This window comes from Colius striatus, chromosome 13 (genome assembly GCF_028858725.1).
Source record: "Colius striatus isolate bColStr4 chromosome 13, bColStr4.1.hap1, whole genome shotgun sequence".
Taxonomy (NCBI): Eukaryota; Metazoa; Chordata; class Aves; order Coliiformes; family Coliidae; genus Colius; species Colius striatus.
This window is the reverse complement of record NC_084771.1, coordinates 10,302,602-10,319,561: the sequence shown is the minus strand read 5'-3', so window position 1 is coordinate 10,319,561 and position 16,960 is coordinate 10,302,602. Positions and strand designations below refer to the sequence as shown.

The 16,960-nt window shown below is 40.7% G+C and overlaps 1 protein-coding gene across 2 annotated transcripts in view; it reads left to right on the top strand.

The window, feature by feature from the left end:
- The window catches only part of LOC104559025 (vascular endothelial growth factor receptor kdr-like), a 130,012-nt gene that overhangs the window by 101,359 nt on the left and 11,693 nt on the right, over positions 1-16,960 (top strand). For both annotated transcript variants that reach the window (XM_010203820.2, XM_062006738.1), the window contains exons 20-29: positions 592-680; positions 1,991-2,156; positions 2,698-2,795; positions 3,698-3,820; positions 3,930-4,041; positions 8,161-8,260; positions 8,864-8,969; positions 10,696-10,820; positions 11,068-11,146; positions 14,284-14,378. In XM_010203820.2, the coding sequence (XP_010202122.1) occupies positions 592-680; positions 1,991-2,156; positions 2,698-2,795; positions 3,698-3,820; positions 3,930-4,041; positions 8,161-8,260; positions 8,864-8,969; positions 10,696-10,820; positions 11,068-11,146; positions 14,284-14,378 (1,093 nt within the window). The remainder of the gene's footprint in view (positions 1-591; positions 681-1,990; positions 2,157-2,697; positions 2,796-3,697; positions 3,821-3,929; positions 4,042-8,160; positions 8,261-8,863; positions 8,970-10,695; positions 10,821-11,067; positions 11,147-14,283; positions 14,379-16,960) is intronic.

Here is a 16,960-nt window from a genome sequence, read left to right as displayed (position 1 = left end):
CAGTTGTTTCACACAGGCACTGCAATAATTTCAAAGATCCTTCTCCCTCTTTTTCCCTGCCTTATCAGGAGGATGCACCAGGCTGAGCACCTCACTACTCGAGGCCTCCTCCTTTCCCAAGCATTTCACTCTTGCCAGGCAAATGCATGTATTTGTGTAGTATACAGGAAGCCTGTGGCAGTCTAAAGCTGAAAAGAGCAACAGCATGGGCTTCCAAGGGGCTGAGCTGACACAACTGACTGTACATCATAGAAAGAATCCGCTCCATGCTATGGATCTACATATGGAATAAAACAACTTTAATGGCATAGGGGTTATATATTCTTATTCATCATTCTGAATCTGCCTTGGTTTGTAAGTAAGGAATAAACATCAGCTGTTACCATCTAAGAGGTTAAAATAAATAATCAGTACTGGATTCCCTTCCCTCCATATCCACCACTGACTCTGTGCTTCTGGAGCATGGCTTCTCTTTCCTAATTTCCTCATCTGTGTAATAGGAATGACAGTACTTCTTTTGAAGAGGAGATAAGTTAATATTAAGTGCTTTGCAGTGCTTCAAAACTCATTTGCCTTTCACTGTCTTTTTAGGTCCTTTAATGGTTATAGTAGAATATTGCAAATATGGAAATCTGTCCAACTATCTAAGAGGAAAACGAGGAGATTTCATTGCATGCAAGGTAAGAAAGTGACAGGCTTCTCAATCACAGGGCAGAGAACTAACAACCACTGGCCACAAGTTTTTTTCTGCATTGGCATTGAGACAGTTTGGTATTTGAATGGGCATTTTATTTTCTCACCATGTTTCAATTTGTATGAGCAAGGAAACTTTTTTCCCCGTAGAATCTCACTCCCATCTTCATTTCTAACACCTACTGAACAACTAGTCACAAACACCCAAGCATTGTGTATTTGAGAGAGGGAATTACTTGTGAGATACCACCCAGCACAAGGGGGGTAGGATTTTGCAGGTAGGAAAAGTTAGGAGAAGGTGACTCCTCCCAAAATACAAACCCTGTCTGTGAACTTTTTGTTTCTAGGCCCACCTCCTACCCCAGCTACGGAAAGCAGCTCACCCTCTCCCATCATCTGCTCATTCCCATCATCTGTGTTCTCCCTGCCTCTGTGCCAGCTTAAAGTCTGTGCTGTATATAGTGAACTGGGTGACAAAGATTGTCTGTATTAAAACTAACCAAATGGGTTTGGTTTCTGCATACACACAAATATTTGTGCTAGCACAAATTGGGCTGGGATACGGGGGAAGACACAGGAGACCAGAAATCAGCAATGGGGAGAGGCTGAGCACCTCCTCATTGCAAACATACAGCATTGCAAGGGCTCTCTGATCCAAGCTCTGCCAAAAACTGGAGCCTCCCTGAGATTAATTTCCCAGATGATTCTATTATTATTATTATTGTATACAGACACAAAAGTACATGAGGTACTTTGTGTAAGAGAAGGAGATTTTCCTGGTACAGTCACTCACAATTTCTTTTCTCACCATTGTTTTCATGAATCACAGGGACCAGCTCTGTTTCACTCTCCAGGATGGGGTGAGACAGATGCATTTCAGTGCACATCATGCACATAACCTTGAACTCTGACTTTTAGCATGATTTCCTAAAAAAACAAGAGGCAGCTTTGTTCAGCCACCTTCCAGATAACTTTTATGGTAGAATCTTGCTATCACTAAAATGGCAGGTTTTGTATTAATAAATGACAGAATGGTAGTGGCTGGAAGGGACCCATAAAGATCATATAGTCCAACTCCCCTGCTAAAGCAGGTTCACCAAGATCAGGTCACACAGGAACACACCAAGGAATAGCAAACCAGGTTTCATTAGTTCTGCTATTCAGGGAACATCATGTTCAAACATGTTGTGAGCTCATCTTCAGAGGATGCTTTCTCCATATGCCACTCTGTTACATATTTTGAGTCTCCAGCCATTGCATCATCCAAAGCTAAAAATGAGTTTTATAACATTTCTAGTCCCAGGAAAACTCTGACCAAGCAGAAAAAAGTCTGGATGAGTCCAACAGTGATTTGACCGAACTGATCAAGAGGCGCCTCGAGAGCGTGGCCAGCACAGGAAGCTCTGCCAGCTCAGGATTTATTGAAGATAAGAGTTACAGCGACTCAGAAGATGATGAAGAAGGTAAAGAAAACCTACCTAATCTCAGATCTTATTTTAAAGATTTCTGCTACTGGGCTAGTGCCACACACACTCTCCCACCCTTTCCAAGCCCTTACACAGCGTGGCTTGTTCCTGAAATCGCAAATTCTTTCTCTTGCTTTTGCCCCACTCCAAGTTTCTTGTAAAAAGAGACTTGCAATAACGTACCCATGTAAAAGCTGCTTCTGTTGTGTAAGAGGTGCAATAGCCATATTTTACTAGAAGATTCATGGGGCCAGTCTGTCCTCAGTGTCATAACTCACCATAGTTTCCCTCCCTTTTATCCCCAGATGTTGTTTTCTCTGTAGCTAAAGTGACATGATTAATGGTGGATGGAATTTTTTAAATCATCTGATCTGCCTCTAGGTCAATGGTTCCTAAGCCAGAGTTGGAATCCTAGTAGAGAACTCATGGAACACCACTCAGGTGCCAAACTGGGGTCATCAGCATGCAAGTGGCACCAGTGTCAAAAAAGTTTGGAGCTGTTGCTCTAGTGTTTTACCATGTCTGTGATCTCTCCTAGATGCTGAGGATCTGTACAAGCGGCCTCTGACTTTGGAGGATCTGATTTGCTACAGCTTCCAAGTGGCAAAAGGCATGGAGTTCCTCGCCTCCCGAAAAGTGAGCTCATTGAAACATCAGGGCTGAACTGCTTTCATGGGTATCTAATGTGAAGAAACACAAATATACCTGGAGCCTGAGTAATCTGCTTTTCACTCTTCTAAGTGTCAGAGATCACGTTAGCTCTGATAGTTAAGCAATAAGTAGCATTGAAGGAGTTGTGAAGGAATATCTACCATATTCTTGGCATCTATACTGTAAGAATTTAGATAGGAGTGGATACAGATTCTAAGACAATTCATGGAGCTGTCTCATAAATAAATGCAGAAAAGTGCTCTTAGAAAGATCCTTCTAGCATCGTCAACAAAAGTACTATTGAAAAATGATGGGGGAGTATCCAGCTATTTAGTCAATCAGCAAAGCTAGCACCTCTTTTTGATTGAAAAAAAACTAATGTCTGTAGCCTGTGGAATGTCTGCTTTTCAAGTAAATTGAATGTAATAAATATGCCAAAGCATGGACTGAGCTCAGAGTTTGCACTTACCAGAGCTACCAGGCTAGCACAGACAGAAATCATCAGCATAGTTACCCCAGTCTCACACATGCTCAGGGAATCACCTTTGCAAATTGAGCTCCAGCTGCTCTTCAACCTCTCCCCAATTTCCCACAGAATTGTGGAAAATGATACTCAATTTCTCTCTTCAGAACTGTGAAAGTTATTTCACATACAAAAATCAGAAAACTAACTGTAATACTTGGCTTGTTCTCCAAGTTATTTTCCCTGTTGCATATGGCAGTAAATTTGTGGCAGATTCCCACACACATTTTCCTTCTTTAACCTGCTCATGACAAAAGGTTCATTTATCTTTCTATTTCCAAGGAAGGTCTCACAATTTCAACTCTAGCAGGAGCTTGTTGTCCAGGCAGACTCTCTGATCTTGCTTGTCCTCATTCCTTCACAGTGCATTCATCGGGACTTGGCAGCAAGGAACATCCTTCTTTCAGAGAACAACGTGGTTAAGATCTGTGACTTTGGACTAGCCAGAGATATTTATAAAGACCCTGACTATGTGCGGAAAGGAGACGTAAGTTGGAGCAAAGTGAAATTCTCATCTGAACTTGTTATTCTCCTAGGGCTTGGGCAGGTCAGTAACAACAGTCCTGGCAACATGTTTTGTCTTTTGCATTTCTCAGGCCAGACTTCCACTGAAATGGATGGCTCCAGAAGCTATTTTCGACAAAATTTACACAACACAGAGTGACGTGTGGTCTTTTGGAGTGCTGCTATGGGAAATATTTTCTCTTGGTAAGAATAGTTTAAAACCTCTTTTTCCCCCCTAATTGATGGCTCTATTGTGAAGAAAAGATTTTAGCAAAAGGTGATCATATGGTGTCACGTTTCTATTTCAGTTAGTACAAGTGCACAGTGCAGATCAGGTGTAAAACAAAGTCACCAAAGTAAACGATAACTCCACCTGGCAAAGTACCTGAAAAAAGTGAATACTGGGAAAGGGGGAACAAAAGAGAATCCAAACCCCTGGACCCAACATTTGTGATAACTGAAACCAACAGAGCACAGAGATAATGCAAGCCTCAGATGCTTGGGAGTGAAATACTTCTTGGAGTGCAATGAAGAAGTTTCCCTGTCAAACTGTATTTTCCTTTAAGCAGTCTGCTTCAGGAAACCACACAGCTCAAAGCTTGCAGAGGATTACATGGCTGTTGACACAGTGGTCTGACATTGCTAGTGGCAGCCCATGGAACACAAGGGAGTTTGCCCACATGACATTTTATTCCAGCTTGATTACCTTCCCCACAAAGTCTCAGTAAGATTTTCTAAGTAAGAAAAATGTATTGGCAGCAGCTGCCATTGTCGATAGGAGACCCAGTGCTAGACTCTGCGTAAGCCATCTTGGCAGTGATGGGTAGAACACAAACTCTTCTGGCCCTATCATTTGCAAGCCACAACATTTTTGAAAGAGTAGCAATGGTGGTCTTTATGTATTATAGATTTCATCTTAGGATGCTGTTAGAAATCTCAGCCTCACAGAGATCTGGTTACTGTCCAACAGATAAAGCCTTGAAATTTAGACAAACAGTCTTACAGACAGTTGGACTTCACAGCTCTCAAATTCTCCTTACAGAGTGGCAAGTTTTGTTTTCCTGAGGTAATTTAGGAATGTCAGCTCTGGCTTTTTAATCAGCATTTGTAGACAAAAGAAAACAAGAAGGATTGTCAACTTAAGCTGCTGTATTTTAAAGCAAACTCTGTAATCTCGTACTATCTTTGGTTCATGGATCAGTTGAAATTAACGATTGGGCTCAAGATGCCAAGTCCAAAGTCTGGAGCTGTTTCTATATTTAGGGCTGGCTCCAAAGATCACAAGCTGATTTCAGTCCAAGTCTTTGGTTTAGACTTTCTCTGTTTCATATCAGCATGCAAAACAGAAAGTTCATACTCAAATGGTTAAAACAAGGGGCAGCTATGGCTTTCTGAGGAGTTCAGTCTTATTTATTTAGAATGTTGTTGTTTTTTTGGTGTAACACTTCCATGGCTCTGTACCAGCATCACCTGCTGTCTGAAACACCACAGAAAGACAAAGCTGCAGAAGCACCAGCAATGCCCCAGCTCTAGTAGATTATTCAAGAGGATGTATTTGCATGCAGAGACACACTCAGAAGGGACAGGCACTCCCTTGGGCATCTCCAAGGAACCAAATGAACTGAATACTGATGAAAAGCAAGGACCACTGCAGAAGGCAAACTGTTTATATCACTCCCAAAAGTCCTGATAGAGATTAACAGATGAGAATTTCAAGTCATTTGGCCTTTAATACTGAAGATTAATACAAATTAAACTTTAGTCACTGAAATGCAGCTATATGTTTAACTACTTTTAAAAGAATTTAGCTAGTTTCTTTTCATTTTAGATAGCCTCTTTTGTTAATGAAGGTGCTTACTTGGAACAACAGACTGTCCTCTTCTGAAGTCAGAGGAATTTACTAAATTACCCCAAGGGTTGCCATCTGTAGAGCAGCCTCTGCCCTCCTTATGACGTAGATCCCAAACTACTTTCTTCAATCCATGGCACAGATTCAAAAGCAGTCATTTTCTCTAAGAGGGTTTTTCATACAGATCATCCAGGCATGTCTGTGGTTTGGCACTACTCACATCTGCAGCTCACACGATAAATATTTAATTAAGGATTTGTGTCACTGATTGAACTCCATTATATAAAAGTTTTACAGATCATTGAGAGCCAGGAGATGGAAGTTATTTGTCATTGCTACAGGGGACGTTTTGGCTCCCATTTACAACTGCTGCTTTGTACTGGGTCCCACAGACTCAGCACCCTGTAAAACCCTCTTAAAAAAGCAAAAAATACTGATTAGTAAAAATGCAGAGATGAGTTTGGACATGGGTCCTGTCAGGGTCAGAAGCTGGATGAAACACCAGAGGCCTCCTGCAGAAAGGCTGGCACTCTGGATCCATTTGAGTGATACACAGGGAAATCAGGACTTGAGAAACTGTTAATTTTCACTGGGGGCTGAGTTTGCACTGAGCTCTGCATTATTTAAATGGGGTCAGCACACCTCATGTCAGGTAATGCCAGCAATGTTTAATGCATCTTGAATACATCACTTACATGGTGCATTACAGAGCGTTGGTGTCTCCTGGAATTTAAATGTGCACTGTTCAAAAAGCAATCAAAGATAATTATGTAAACAAGCAGTGCCTGGTAGTGTAACATCAGCATGTTATTATCCTACTAAAATAAAACCAAGATCAAAAGAGTGCTACCATATCCTGTGCATGCCACGTCTTTGAGCATTTTGGAGGAGATTTCCCCTAAGGAAAACGTCATGTGTAGACCTTACACCATATGTTTCAGCCTACATTCCTCCCAAGCTGTCTCAGCCTCCCAAATCCAAGTTACTTAGACCAGATGAAGTACAATAGTGAGTGAAGGTGGAAAAGCAAGAGCTACTTGCTTTAATGACCTGAGTTGCCTCCAGCTGGTAGAAATCAAAACATAAACTAACACAAGATCTTGTAATCAGAAAGTATTATTCTTTACCTCTCACCAATGTAGTTTAATTTATATGATCAATGATATAATCAAAGAAAGATAACTCAGATTGTGAGATCAAGTGGAATTCTCTATCCCTACTCACTCCATTGTACTGTGTTGCCCTCAAGGTCTCAGTATCAATCAATGTATTTGCAAAGTTGAGTTCTTATCAATAACCTCTGCTGTGTCATGAGCCAGATACAGCCAGTGAGATTTATGTCTACCTCTCGAGAGGCTGGGCTGCTGTTAAGGAAATACAGAATCAACTGGGCAAGTCACAGCTGTATTCATGGAGCCTCAGAACCTTGTAAAGCTAAACCTACACATATGAGAAGGGAAGCGAGTGAGAGTTCAGAAGATGCACATGGACAGCTGTTTACTGGCTTGGACAACAGTGTTCCCAGAACTCATTCCTATCCTTTTGTCACATTGTACAGTTTCTATTGATCTGTTTATTCAGAGCTCTTGTGAGTAGATGGAAACCTCTTACGAGATTTTTGGCTAATGGGTGATGCCATTGGAGCTCAACATTTAATTACCACGTTTTTATTATCATAATGACAGGCCAAAGACAAAACAAGGAAGGGAAACGAAGATATAAAGCAGAAGTGATGCTATTATTTCCAATCTACATAACTCCAGGAAACACTCAATACTCTGATCTGATACTTGCACATCCAGGGAATTCAGATGTGCCATGGCCAAACAACCCTGTGCTTTGAATGGCATCAGAGCCTATTTGCTGTGTTGAAATGCCTCTTAGGAAATTGCCAGGATCTTTTCTCCCCAGAGCATAGTTTTGCAGATGGAGTGGTCAGATTCATTGAGTAGAGTAATTCTGGAAGCAGACACATTTTGGCACTCTCTTCTCTGCTTTTATCCAAAAGATTTCTGCTGTGCTTGTTGTGCCCCCAAGTGCACAGCACATGATGGTGTTCCCAAATGGGGGGAAAAAATGCAGGAAATAGGCAGGAATGTTATAGTCAGTCAGAGAGATTCCTTGAGAGCCGGATACAGATCCAGATTCCATTCAATCCTATGTTAAGACTTCATTACATTTTTTCCAAATTCCATCACCCAGCTTCTAGGATGCCAAAATGTGAAAGACAAGGGTTCCACTGCATGTGAAGCCTTTGCTGAGAAAGAAGGGAGAAACAAATCCTACAGGTCTATCCATAGCAGGTTCAGTAACCTTTCAAACTTCATTGCAGATACCTCTTGAATTTTACCTCCTTTGCTCTAGCTTCTTTTGCTGACAGACTGTAGGTAATCACCAATATGTATATAATTGATGTAATTGGACTGGGAAAGAAGGACTGTACCATTCTGAAGCCTCCTCATTTCCCCCATCAGGTGCCTCACCATACCCTGGAGTGCAGATCGACGAGGACTTTTGCCGACGGCTCAAAGAAGGAACTCGGATGAGATCTCCAGAGTACTCTACTCCCGAAATGTGAGAGCTCCTGGTTTTGTATTCAGAGCTGATACATGTCACTTAAGTATTACAAAAGATGTTGTATTTAAGTGGGGAAGAGGAATGAGACCACATTAGATGATAGCTATGTATTCTGCCTTTTGTTTTCAGTAGACAGTGTAGTTGTGCATATGCTGGGTATCGTGACACCACAAATGAACACTGAAGACAGACCAAGGCAAACTGACCTCTGCCAAAAAGAAGATAACAGATCTCCCCATGCCAGGTGTACCTGATGAATCTCAGTTCAGGAGACTAGTGTGTTTGCCTTGACTTCCAGTTCTGTGACAGGAACTAGGCATCCATAACTATCACTAATTTCAACAGTGTCTGTGGGGCCTTATCAGTCAAATTTTAGGTTAGGTGACAATAAAAACCCTCCAGGCCCATCTGAGGCAGGAATGCAGAAGGAAAAAGCATCCTAGATGGAAATTAGAATAGAATGTCAGCACATGAAGATTTGAACCTGTCTTAATCCAAAACTATCCAAGCAATGACCAAAACAAGCAGCAGTAGAAACAAACAATGGGGAAGCAAAGCTTCTTTCCTTTTCCTTTCCTAATGCCTGTGGTTTTTATCTAGCTACCAGACAATGCTGGATTGTTGGCATGGAGTACCCACAGAGAGACCTACTTTCACCGAGCTTGTGGAGCGCTTAGGAGATCTGCTTCAAGCCAATGTACAGCAGGTACAGAAATGCAAACATTTCTCCAACAAATATGTACATGCAGATGTATATGAGTGTGGGTATGTGTATGCATGTGCACAGGTAAAGTCTCCATTCAGCACTAATATTAGATTTTACTTCATAACAGAGGTCACAAGGAAAATGGCTGCTGAGATGAGTAAAGAAAATGTTGACTATTCAAAGGGGATTTTATTTCAAAGCTAGATGTTTATCCATCCATAATAAGCATAAACTTACATTAATTACAAAAATGCTCAGTTGCCCCTTAGAGGAACAATAGTGCTTTATCTCATGAACAATTTTAATTAGAGTCCAACATAGTAAACTGCCAGTAGTTGGTCTGAACTTTCTATCTCATTTTCTGAGCTTAGGTTCATCAGTGCTCTCAGGAGCCTTAAAATGACGCAGTTTAAAGCTCAGAAAGTCAATTACATAATTATTAATTTCATAATAGTGAAATCAATTGTTTTCTTCTTCAACAAAAACAACCAGACCAGTTATGTAACTATCAATTTAATTTAAGAAGGAATCAAACACTCTCTTCCAGCTCCTTCCTTTCTGTAAACAAATGTAGTGAAGCCAGGTTGAAGAGGGCTCAGTTTGCAATATGAAGAGCTTGGGAGTTTTATCCTATAAGCAAAGTAGATTAAGGAGACATAAAAATCATGATAAGGGAATAGGGCACTTAACTGCCTCTCGAAATTAAGGGGAAAAAAAATCCAGCAAAGGGAAATTTGGACAAGTAGTTTTAGAACTTAAAGAGAAGAGTCATTTCTGAAGACTACTGCAGGGAGGTAATGACAATGCAGAGCTTATTAAGATGTGCACTGAATTCCATTAAACTTGCAGCATCAATTGTAAGGACAAGAAATTAAATCCTTTAAGACTACCATTTTAAGGTCTGGCTCTTCCCAAGCTGCAACTCCTTAAGTCGAGCATAAACAAAAATTCTACACATAGGCAACATTCTTTTACCCATTCCAAAGTCATTAATGTTGTATTGGCCATAAGGGTTTTGTGACTTAATGCTGCTCCTTCCCTTATCCAAACACATGGCTTAAACTTGGATTTAGGTGTCCCAGAGACCAGTCCCTTGGGATTCCTAGAGGCCAATGCAATGACAGTATAGAGGACTGCTCTCCTGGAGTGCAGATCAGTGAATTTCTATTCATCTTTACTGAGGCACAACAGCCACACATCCGGAATGTGGTAATGATCACAAAGAAATTGCTGCAAACTCAAAGATGCTGCTGTGAAAGGCAGCAAAGACAGCTACTTTTAAACTGGATGCACATACACCAACACCCTCAATACAACCATCACACATTGCTGGGCCACATGTGAGGGACAGTTAGAAGTCTGGTAACTGCTGTAAAGACCAGTGAAGCAATAGCTCAGGCTGAAATGCCTGGAAGAGAAAATACACTAATTGCAGATCAGCATGGGGATATTGGAGACTATTTTCAGTCATTCTACACCACAAGTTCCCCAAAGTATTTTCCTCATACAAAGCCTCCTAACACACTAAATGTTGGCTATAGCTATACATTCTAACTTCCACCTATTGTGAAGAACATCATCATCACTTTGAAGAAACATCAAGTTTGAAAAATCTATTCCTTTCTCAATATAAAGCTCTGTAGAATACAATAACCTTTTACATCTGAGATGGAGCACAAAATGAACTTTGCCAGCTTTGTGTTCTTTTATGTTATTAATTATATAGGATGGTAAAGACTATATTCCACTGAATATCACCTTGTGTCCTGATGGAGAATCTAACTCCAAAACCTGCCCTGTGGAAGAGAACTTGAACAACTGTGTTAATCGCTGGAGTGCAGTGGAAACTGGGTAAGAAAAATACATACAAGGGAAGAAAGATTTGCTATATCTGGGCACTGTTTATTGTCCTCTCAATATGACTGCTTTAAAGAAGCTGGACAGACAAATCTGTCAGGGCACTGTTTATTAGTTACAAGAGATCAAAAAAGAAAACTGGTCCAGGAAACTGAGCTGTGTTGGGGATGTTAATGGAGATACCAACTGGTGCAGCATCTGCTGGGGTTTTATGCTGATCCCTCAACTTTCTTGCTTTCAGTAACAACAGCAAGAAGCGACCACTGAGTGTGAAGACATTTGATGAGGTGCCAGTGGAAAAGGAGAAAGTGATGCATGAGGTAAGTGAGGTGATTGCATCCTTCTCCACCAGGTTCACAGATCACTTGTCACCAGCACCAGAAACACTTTGAAATCTGATTGGTAAGAAAAAGCTTTAAATCGAGCAGAAGATTTGGCCCCAGCATCTCACACATTGGTCTGTGTGACAACAGAGACCTGCATTTAGGTTAACAAATAATTTAAAGGAAGCTCATGCATGATTATCCTGGCTTTGATCAGGCTAAGGGGCTTTATATTACATAGTTCAATATGTTTTTTCCATCATAAGAAAATGGCAGCTCATTGAAACAGAGTCTTTTGAAGGAAGTGTGTCCAGAACACATTCTGGCTGGCTGAGACAGACAGTAACTTGGTGGCAGTGACTGTGTTCTGTTCTGGATAGACAAGACCAAGATTCAAGTTCCTGCTCTACTTGATTCACATAAGGGCTTAAATGCTGGATTTTCCTCTCCCTAAGTGAACATAATTTATCTCTAATGGTACTGCAGGGTGGGAGGATGTTGGCAAGTTTCATTTTCACACCATTGGAAAACAAAAGCTTTTGTTAGAGAACAGGGGTTCTGCTTGCTGGCTTCCTCTGCAATTACAGGTTCCAAGGGTGGAGAGTGTGGAGGGATTTCTATTTTTTTTCCCCCCCTTTAAAGAACAACAACAGCAGCCAATACAAACAAAAGCTCCTCAACCCACAGATCTCTATGGTTCAGGTACTCTGGCTGCACTGCCATATGCAGCTCACACCTCTTGCCTCAATGACAGATTCTGTGCCACTAAGAAGAGATCTGTATAATGCCTGCATCTTTGAAGCAGATCAAAGTTTAGGGAGGAAGCCTTCAGGAAACCCACTAATAGAGGAAGAGGGCAAGCAGCAGATGGTGAGGAGTAGCTAAAGAAAGGAAAGCTGTCTCCAGCTTTTATAGAAACAAGCCAGTCTGTCTCCTCAGCTAGTCGGGGAACTGTCTCCCATGCTCCAGTTGAGACTCCCCTGAACAGACAGCCATTCCTCAGACCAACTCTCTTGGTCACATCTCTAGCTACAGCTTGTCCTGGCCACATTTCATGTCCTTGACAAATACAGCCTATTTCTCATCTGTTCTCTTGTTAACAGGAATTGATGCCCATTATTCCCCAGCATTTTGCCAGATGTAATTTCTGTGCCTCTATCAGTGCATCTCAGGGATTAGCAGGCTTAGAATTTTCTCTGGCTCCTGCATCATTCCTCTTGCAAGATAAAAATCTCTCCCTCTGAATCACACAAAGACATTTATGAGATAGATCTGGTATCAGTAAGAGATTACTGCTGCCACCATGAGCATTAGTTTCTTAAATGCTCCCTGCTCAGGGCATTTTAAAGTAAGTCATGAAGAGTGAAAAGTTTCAAAAACTAGTAATGCATCAGAAATAATTGTGATATTCCAATGAGGATCTTTTAAAGCAAAACTGTGGCATGATCTACTTTGGGACAAAGTAAATGCACTTGGGTTACTGAAAACTATCAAGACATTAATACTGATTAGGTCATTATTTCACATCGTTGCCCAGGAACTCTAGAAGTGCTCTACCACACCTTCCTGCAATTGTGCTACTTATCTGTAGTCTCTGTTGATACTCATTTAACATTTCTTCTTTAAGCATAAAGCAAAGCAAGACTCAGATAAATTGTTTCTAGACCACATATTTTAAGGGGAAATAATCAAGATAAACCCAAGAGAAAAGCTGGTTTCTCCTGAGGATTTAATAGATCTAATTAATTTAGGATGTTACTTTATACTTTGAAAACCAGTCTCTAGACTGATCTTATTAACAACTGACGCATTACCAAAGCATTTAGAAAAAGTCCTTTGCTTTTTATTGTTTGCTGGGACATTTTTTTCCTGTTTCAATCAGTTTGACTGATAAAGTAGGATTAACTAGAGTCTATTTCCCACACTGAAGTCTTTTGCTTTCTTGGTTTTGACAGACATGCAACTTCCCAGCATCATAACCTATTTGAAAATGCAAAGGAACACCCCAGAACATTTCCTTTCTTGTAAATTACTTAAAACAAGGACTGAGCATGTCTGTGGAGCTTGTGTAGCCCTTAGTGCAATAGCACCTTCATCTGAATTGCAACCTCAAGAGTCATCTTTTAAGTGCAGTGGAATCACAGCCTCAACTTTAAAACTTATCAAGACAGTTTTGTTTAACAGCTCATAAAAAAAATTCATAACCAAAGTACAATGAGCCTTTTAGGCTTTATATCTTTGCAAAGCACCTGGACTTGACCAAATGATACTGAACTTCCACTTCCTTAAAATTTCCAGGTTACTGATAGTGTATTTCTGGTAGGTATTTAGGGTACTTTTTTCTCTGAGGAGCCTAGCCAGTGTTATTGGATATATTCTTTATGAATTTCTGTCTAGTCATATCTCAGCTATGCTGCCTAGATGGGATCCATATGTCATGCTTAATATCAGTTTCAAGTTTGAAACTGTCAAATTCTTTTTTGATATGTCCATTTTAAGGGTGCTCTTTCAAAATGCAGCTCAAATATTTTATTATCACAGAAACAAGGAAAACATTCTCAGGCTGAAGAGCAGCGTTATCAGGAACAGTCATAATACAGGCCCTGATATGAGAACATTCTGAAGAACAGGCTTAAAATCATACACCAGCAGGACATATCTGTGTGTTAAGCACTTTACTAAATAGTACACAATTGAATTGAGGCAAACATTTGCCCTCCAGGTTATTGGCTGGAATCCTACATGACTACAAGGGTTACCAGTATGTAACACTACAATATAAACTCTACAGATGTCCATAACAGATCCCCAGTAACTGCACAGACAGGGATCCCCAACCTCCCCAGGCCACAGTGAAGGAGAAGTTACATTTTCCTGCCCTTGCTTTGTCTGCTGTGTTGCTGGAGATAATTTTATAAGGTGAAATCCTATGAACTTGCCTAAAAGCAAGTAAGATAGCAAGGATTTGGTATTCTAACTAGTAGAGGAGCAAAGCCAAGGAGCTGACTTTGACAGTGGTTTAGGCTGATTCTCCTCCACACTCTCCCCATGGGAGCCATTTCTCATTTACAAGTTCTCTGTGCTGTCACAGTCACTTGGCACTCTGCTGATGTCCCCTTCCTTTTGCCACTCAGGAGTCAGACAGCGGGATGGTGCTGACGTCAGAGGAGATGAAAAGCCCGAAGAGGCTGGAAATCCGTTCCTGGCCTTACGGTATCATGGCTCTAGCGTGAGTACTTGTTGCTATTTCTTTCTAAAGATAACATCCCATTTGGAAAAATGCTTCTGAAACTTGCAATTTAGTTTCTGGTTCCAAAAGGAAAATTGTTAGACTATCTGAATAAACTAGGAGAAGCAACTCTGGATTTCAGTCCTATCACTGAAAGACCGTGATTAATGGGTGTTAATATGAAGAGAGTTATAATGTAAACTTTGCTTCCAAAAAGATGTTGAAGGTAAAAGAAAGTTGCAAGTGTCTTAAGCAATGCTACACTGTTGCATTCAGTTCCCAGGGAGGTTAACACAAAAAAATGTTGATTTGCCTATAAAAATGAAAATTCGTTTCATCAGCTTTGAGCACATAATGTCTCATCAATTTAACTCTTCTTCCAAAATGCCAAGTTGCCTTGTGATTCTGAATCACATTCAGAACAAGACAGTGCTCTCCTGTTCATGATCTGATCTCATGGGGCAGAATATTCTGCACGTGGCAAACAACAGGAGCAAGAGAGCTGAGAATTGACATATCTACTTGTAGCTATTTCTTGACTTCATCTCTGTTGTTCTCAACTGACAGAACAAAGTTTGAAGAACTTGATTTATTAATGCATAAAAGAACATTTATGATTATACCAGTGTCTAACAAAGCTATACTCAACTTTAGACACACAGAAGGACTGGCAGCTTTGCAATTGATGGGATGTGAGGACAGTTAAGAAGGCATGTATAGTAAAGCACAGTCTAAGCATGGCAAAGCAAGTGCATTTGCCAGAACTGTGATTTCTACGTTTGCTTTACCATAGTTATGTAGACAGTCCTATAGGCAAGTCCCTTAATCCCACCACTTTCTTGATTCTATGAACTATATTGCTCATATTGGTTTACAAAGAGAAGTTGTGACATGTTTTATCCATTTGTACTACAGACAAGCACAGAAGAAGAAAAGCAGATATTTAGCTTTTAACTAACAGTTCTTGACATTTCTGTAAGAACCATGCAGAGAGCTGACCTAGCAGTGAAACACCTTCCAAGAAAAGTATAAGAATAAAAACTCATTTCACCACTTCAAATGGCAACTGTATGATTTCAAAGAACAGTTACCCAAAATACCAAAAAACAATTCTGTAGCATGGAATCCCATGTCTATTCAGTTAATTCAGCTAATTAGCCTTACACAGAATTGCCTAGAGTTTTCTCTGAAATCTGTTGATGAGATTTCTATTAGTCTCCTCTATATCAAACTCAATTATCTTTCCTAGCAGAGCACTTGCTGCTTCTTCATCAAAATACTCTTTTCCATATTAAAAAGAAAAGATGAGAAAAACCAATGCAACTTCTACATAGGAAGGGAGAGTTCACATGAATTCATAGTCAGAATCTAACAGTGTTTCAGAGGGGCTCACTGCCTCTCTGAGAGAAAAGCAAGGTGGAAGGAGCTTGCTTTGTCTTTCCAATCCTTAAAACCATAAATTCCTAGATGTTTGAAGGCAAGAGAAAAAGAGGAAAAGGTTACATAAGGAAGGCCAGAGAGTCTTGCAGCACTAACAGAGAACCTCCAATTGCTATAGATTGTGCTGGATGGGAGTGTGACTTCAGGAACATCTTTGTTCATAAGCATTTCCCCTGTAGTACTGATACTGTTCTGTGTTTTCATGCACATGCCAAGAGGATTTCTGCACAGCACATTGCATTGCTATGGAGACCAAATGGCACCAGCTCTAAAAAAAGGAGCCGAAATGTCAGGAACTGCATTATTATGGTGCTTTACCTGGGCTAATTTACCTCTCTTATGCATGCTGTCACATTAAGACAAATCCAATACACACACACAAACAGCTACTCCAGTAAGATTTATCCTTCTTAAAGCTTCTGTCAGTCACCTCTGATTGCTGTTTCTCCTATTGCATTTCTCCTGTCTAGATAAATAGTTACCAGAGGAGGGTTCTCCATCTCCCCCTTCTAGGCTTTTTACTGAAAAAAAATCCAGACAGTTTAGAACCACAATTCCATAACAGCCTGTTCTTTTGAGATTTCCAGGAAGCCCTTATGAACTGCTCTCAGGCCCACTGACAGTGAACATGAAGTAACATGGCCCTGTTGGCTTCAGTGAATCTCTGCCTGACCCATCCTATCTGGGACTCTCTCCATTTACAGTCAACACCTCCATAGGGATTCCATTCATTGCAAGATACTTGGTACTTTGTGCCAGGCAGACTGCAAAAGACCATCTCAACAGAGGTCTGCTATAAAAGCAAACTCTGCAGCAAGCTGTGTTTGTTCTCTCCTTATTCCCAGGACCCGAGCTACCATTGAATGGAGAGAGGTGTGTTTTTTCTTGGCCACATCCTTCATTGAGTGTTTGAGTTCCAGCTGAGAAAGCTATTTTGTCAGCTTCATTCTTTTTTTTTTTATCTTGCAGACTGTCATTGGCACAAATTCCATTTTTAACATAGCCACAGAGCACCCTGATGCCCTTTCATTTGAGGACATGACACCCCTTGGCACTCCCGCACTGCTAACTTGAAAAACAAGCCTTGAATGCATATAGAATAGTCTAGGGGAGGCCAGAAGAGAGTGCTGATTTAATGAGGG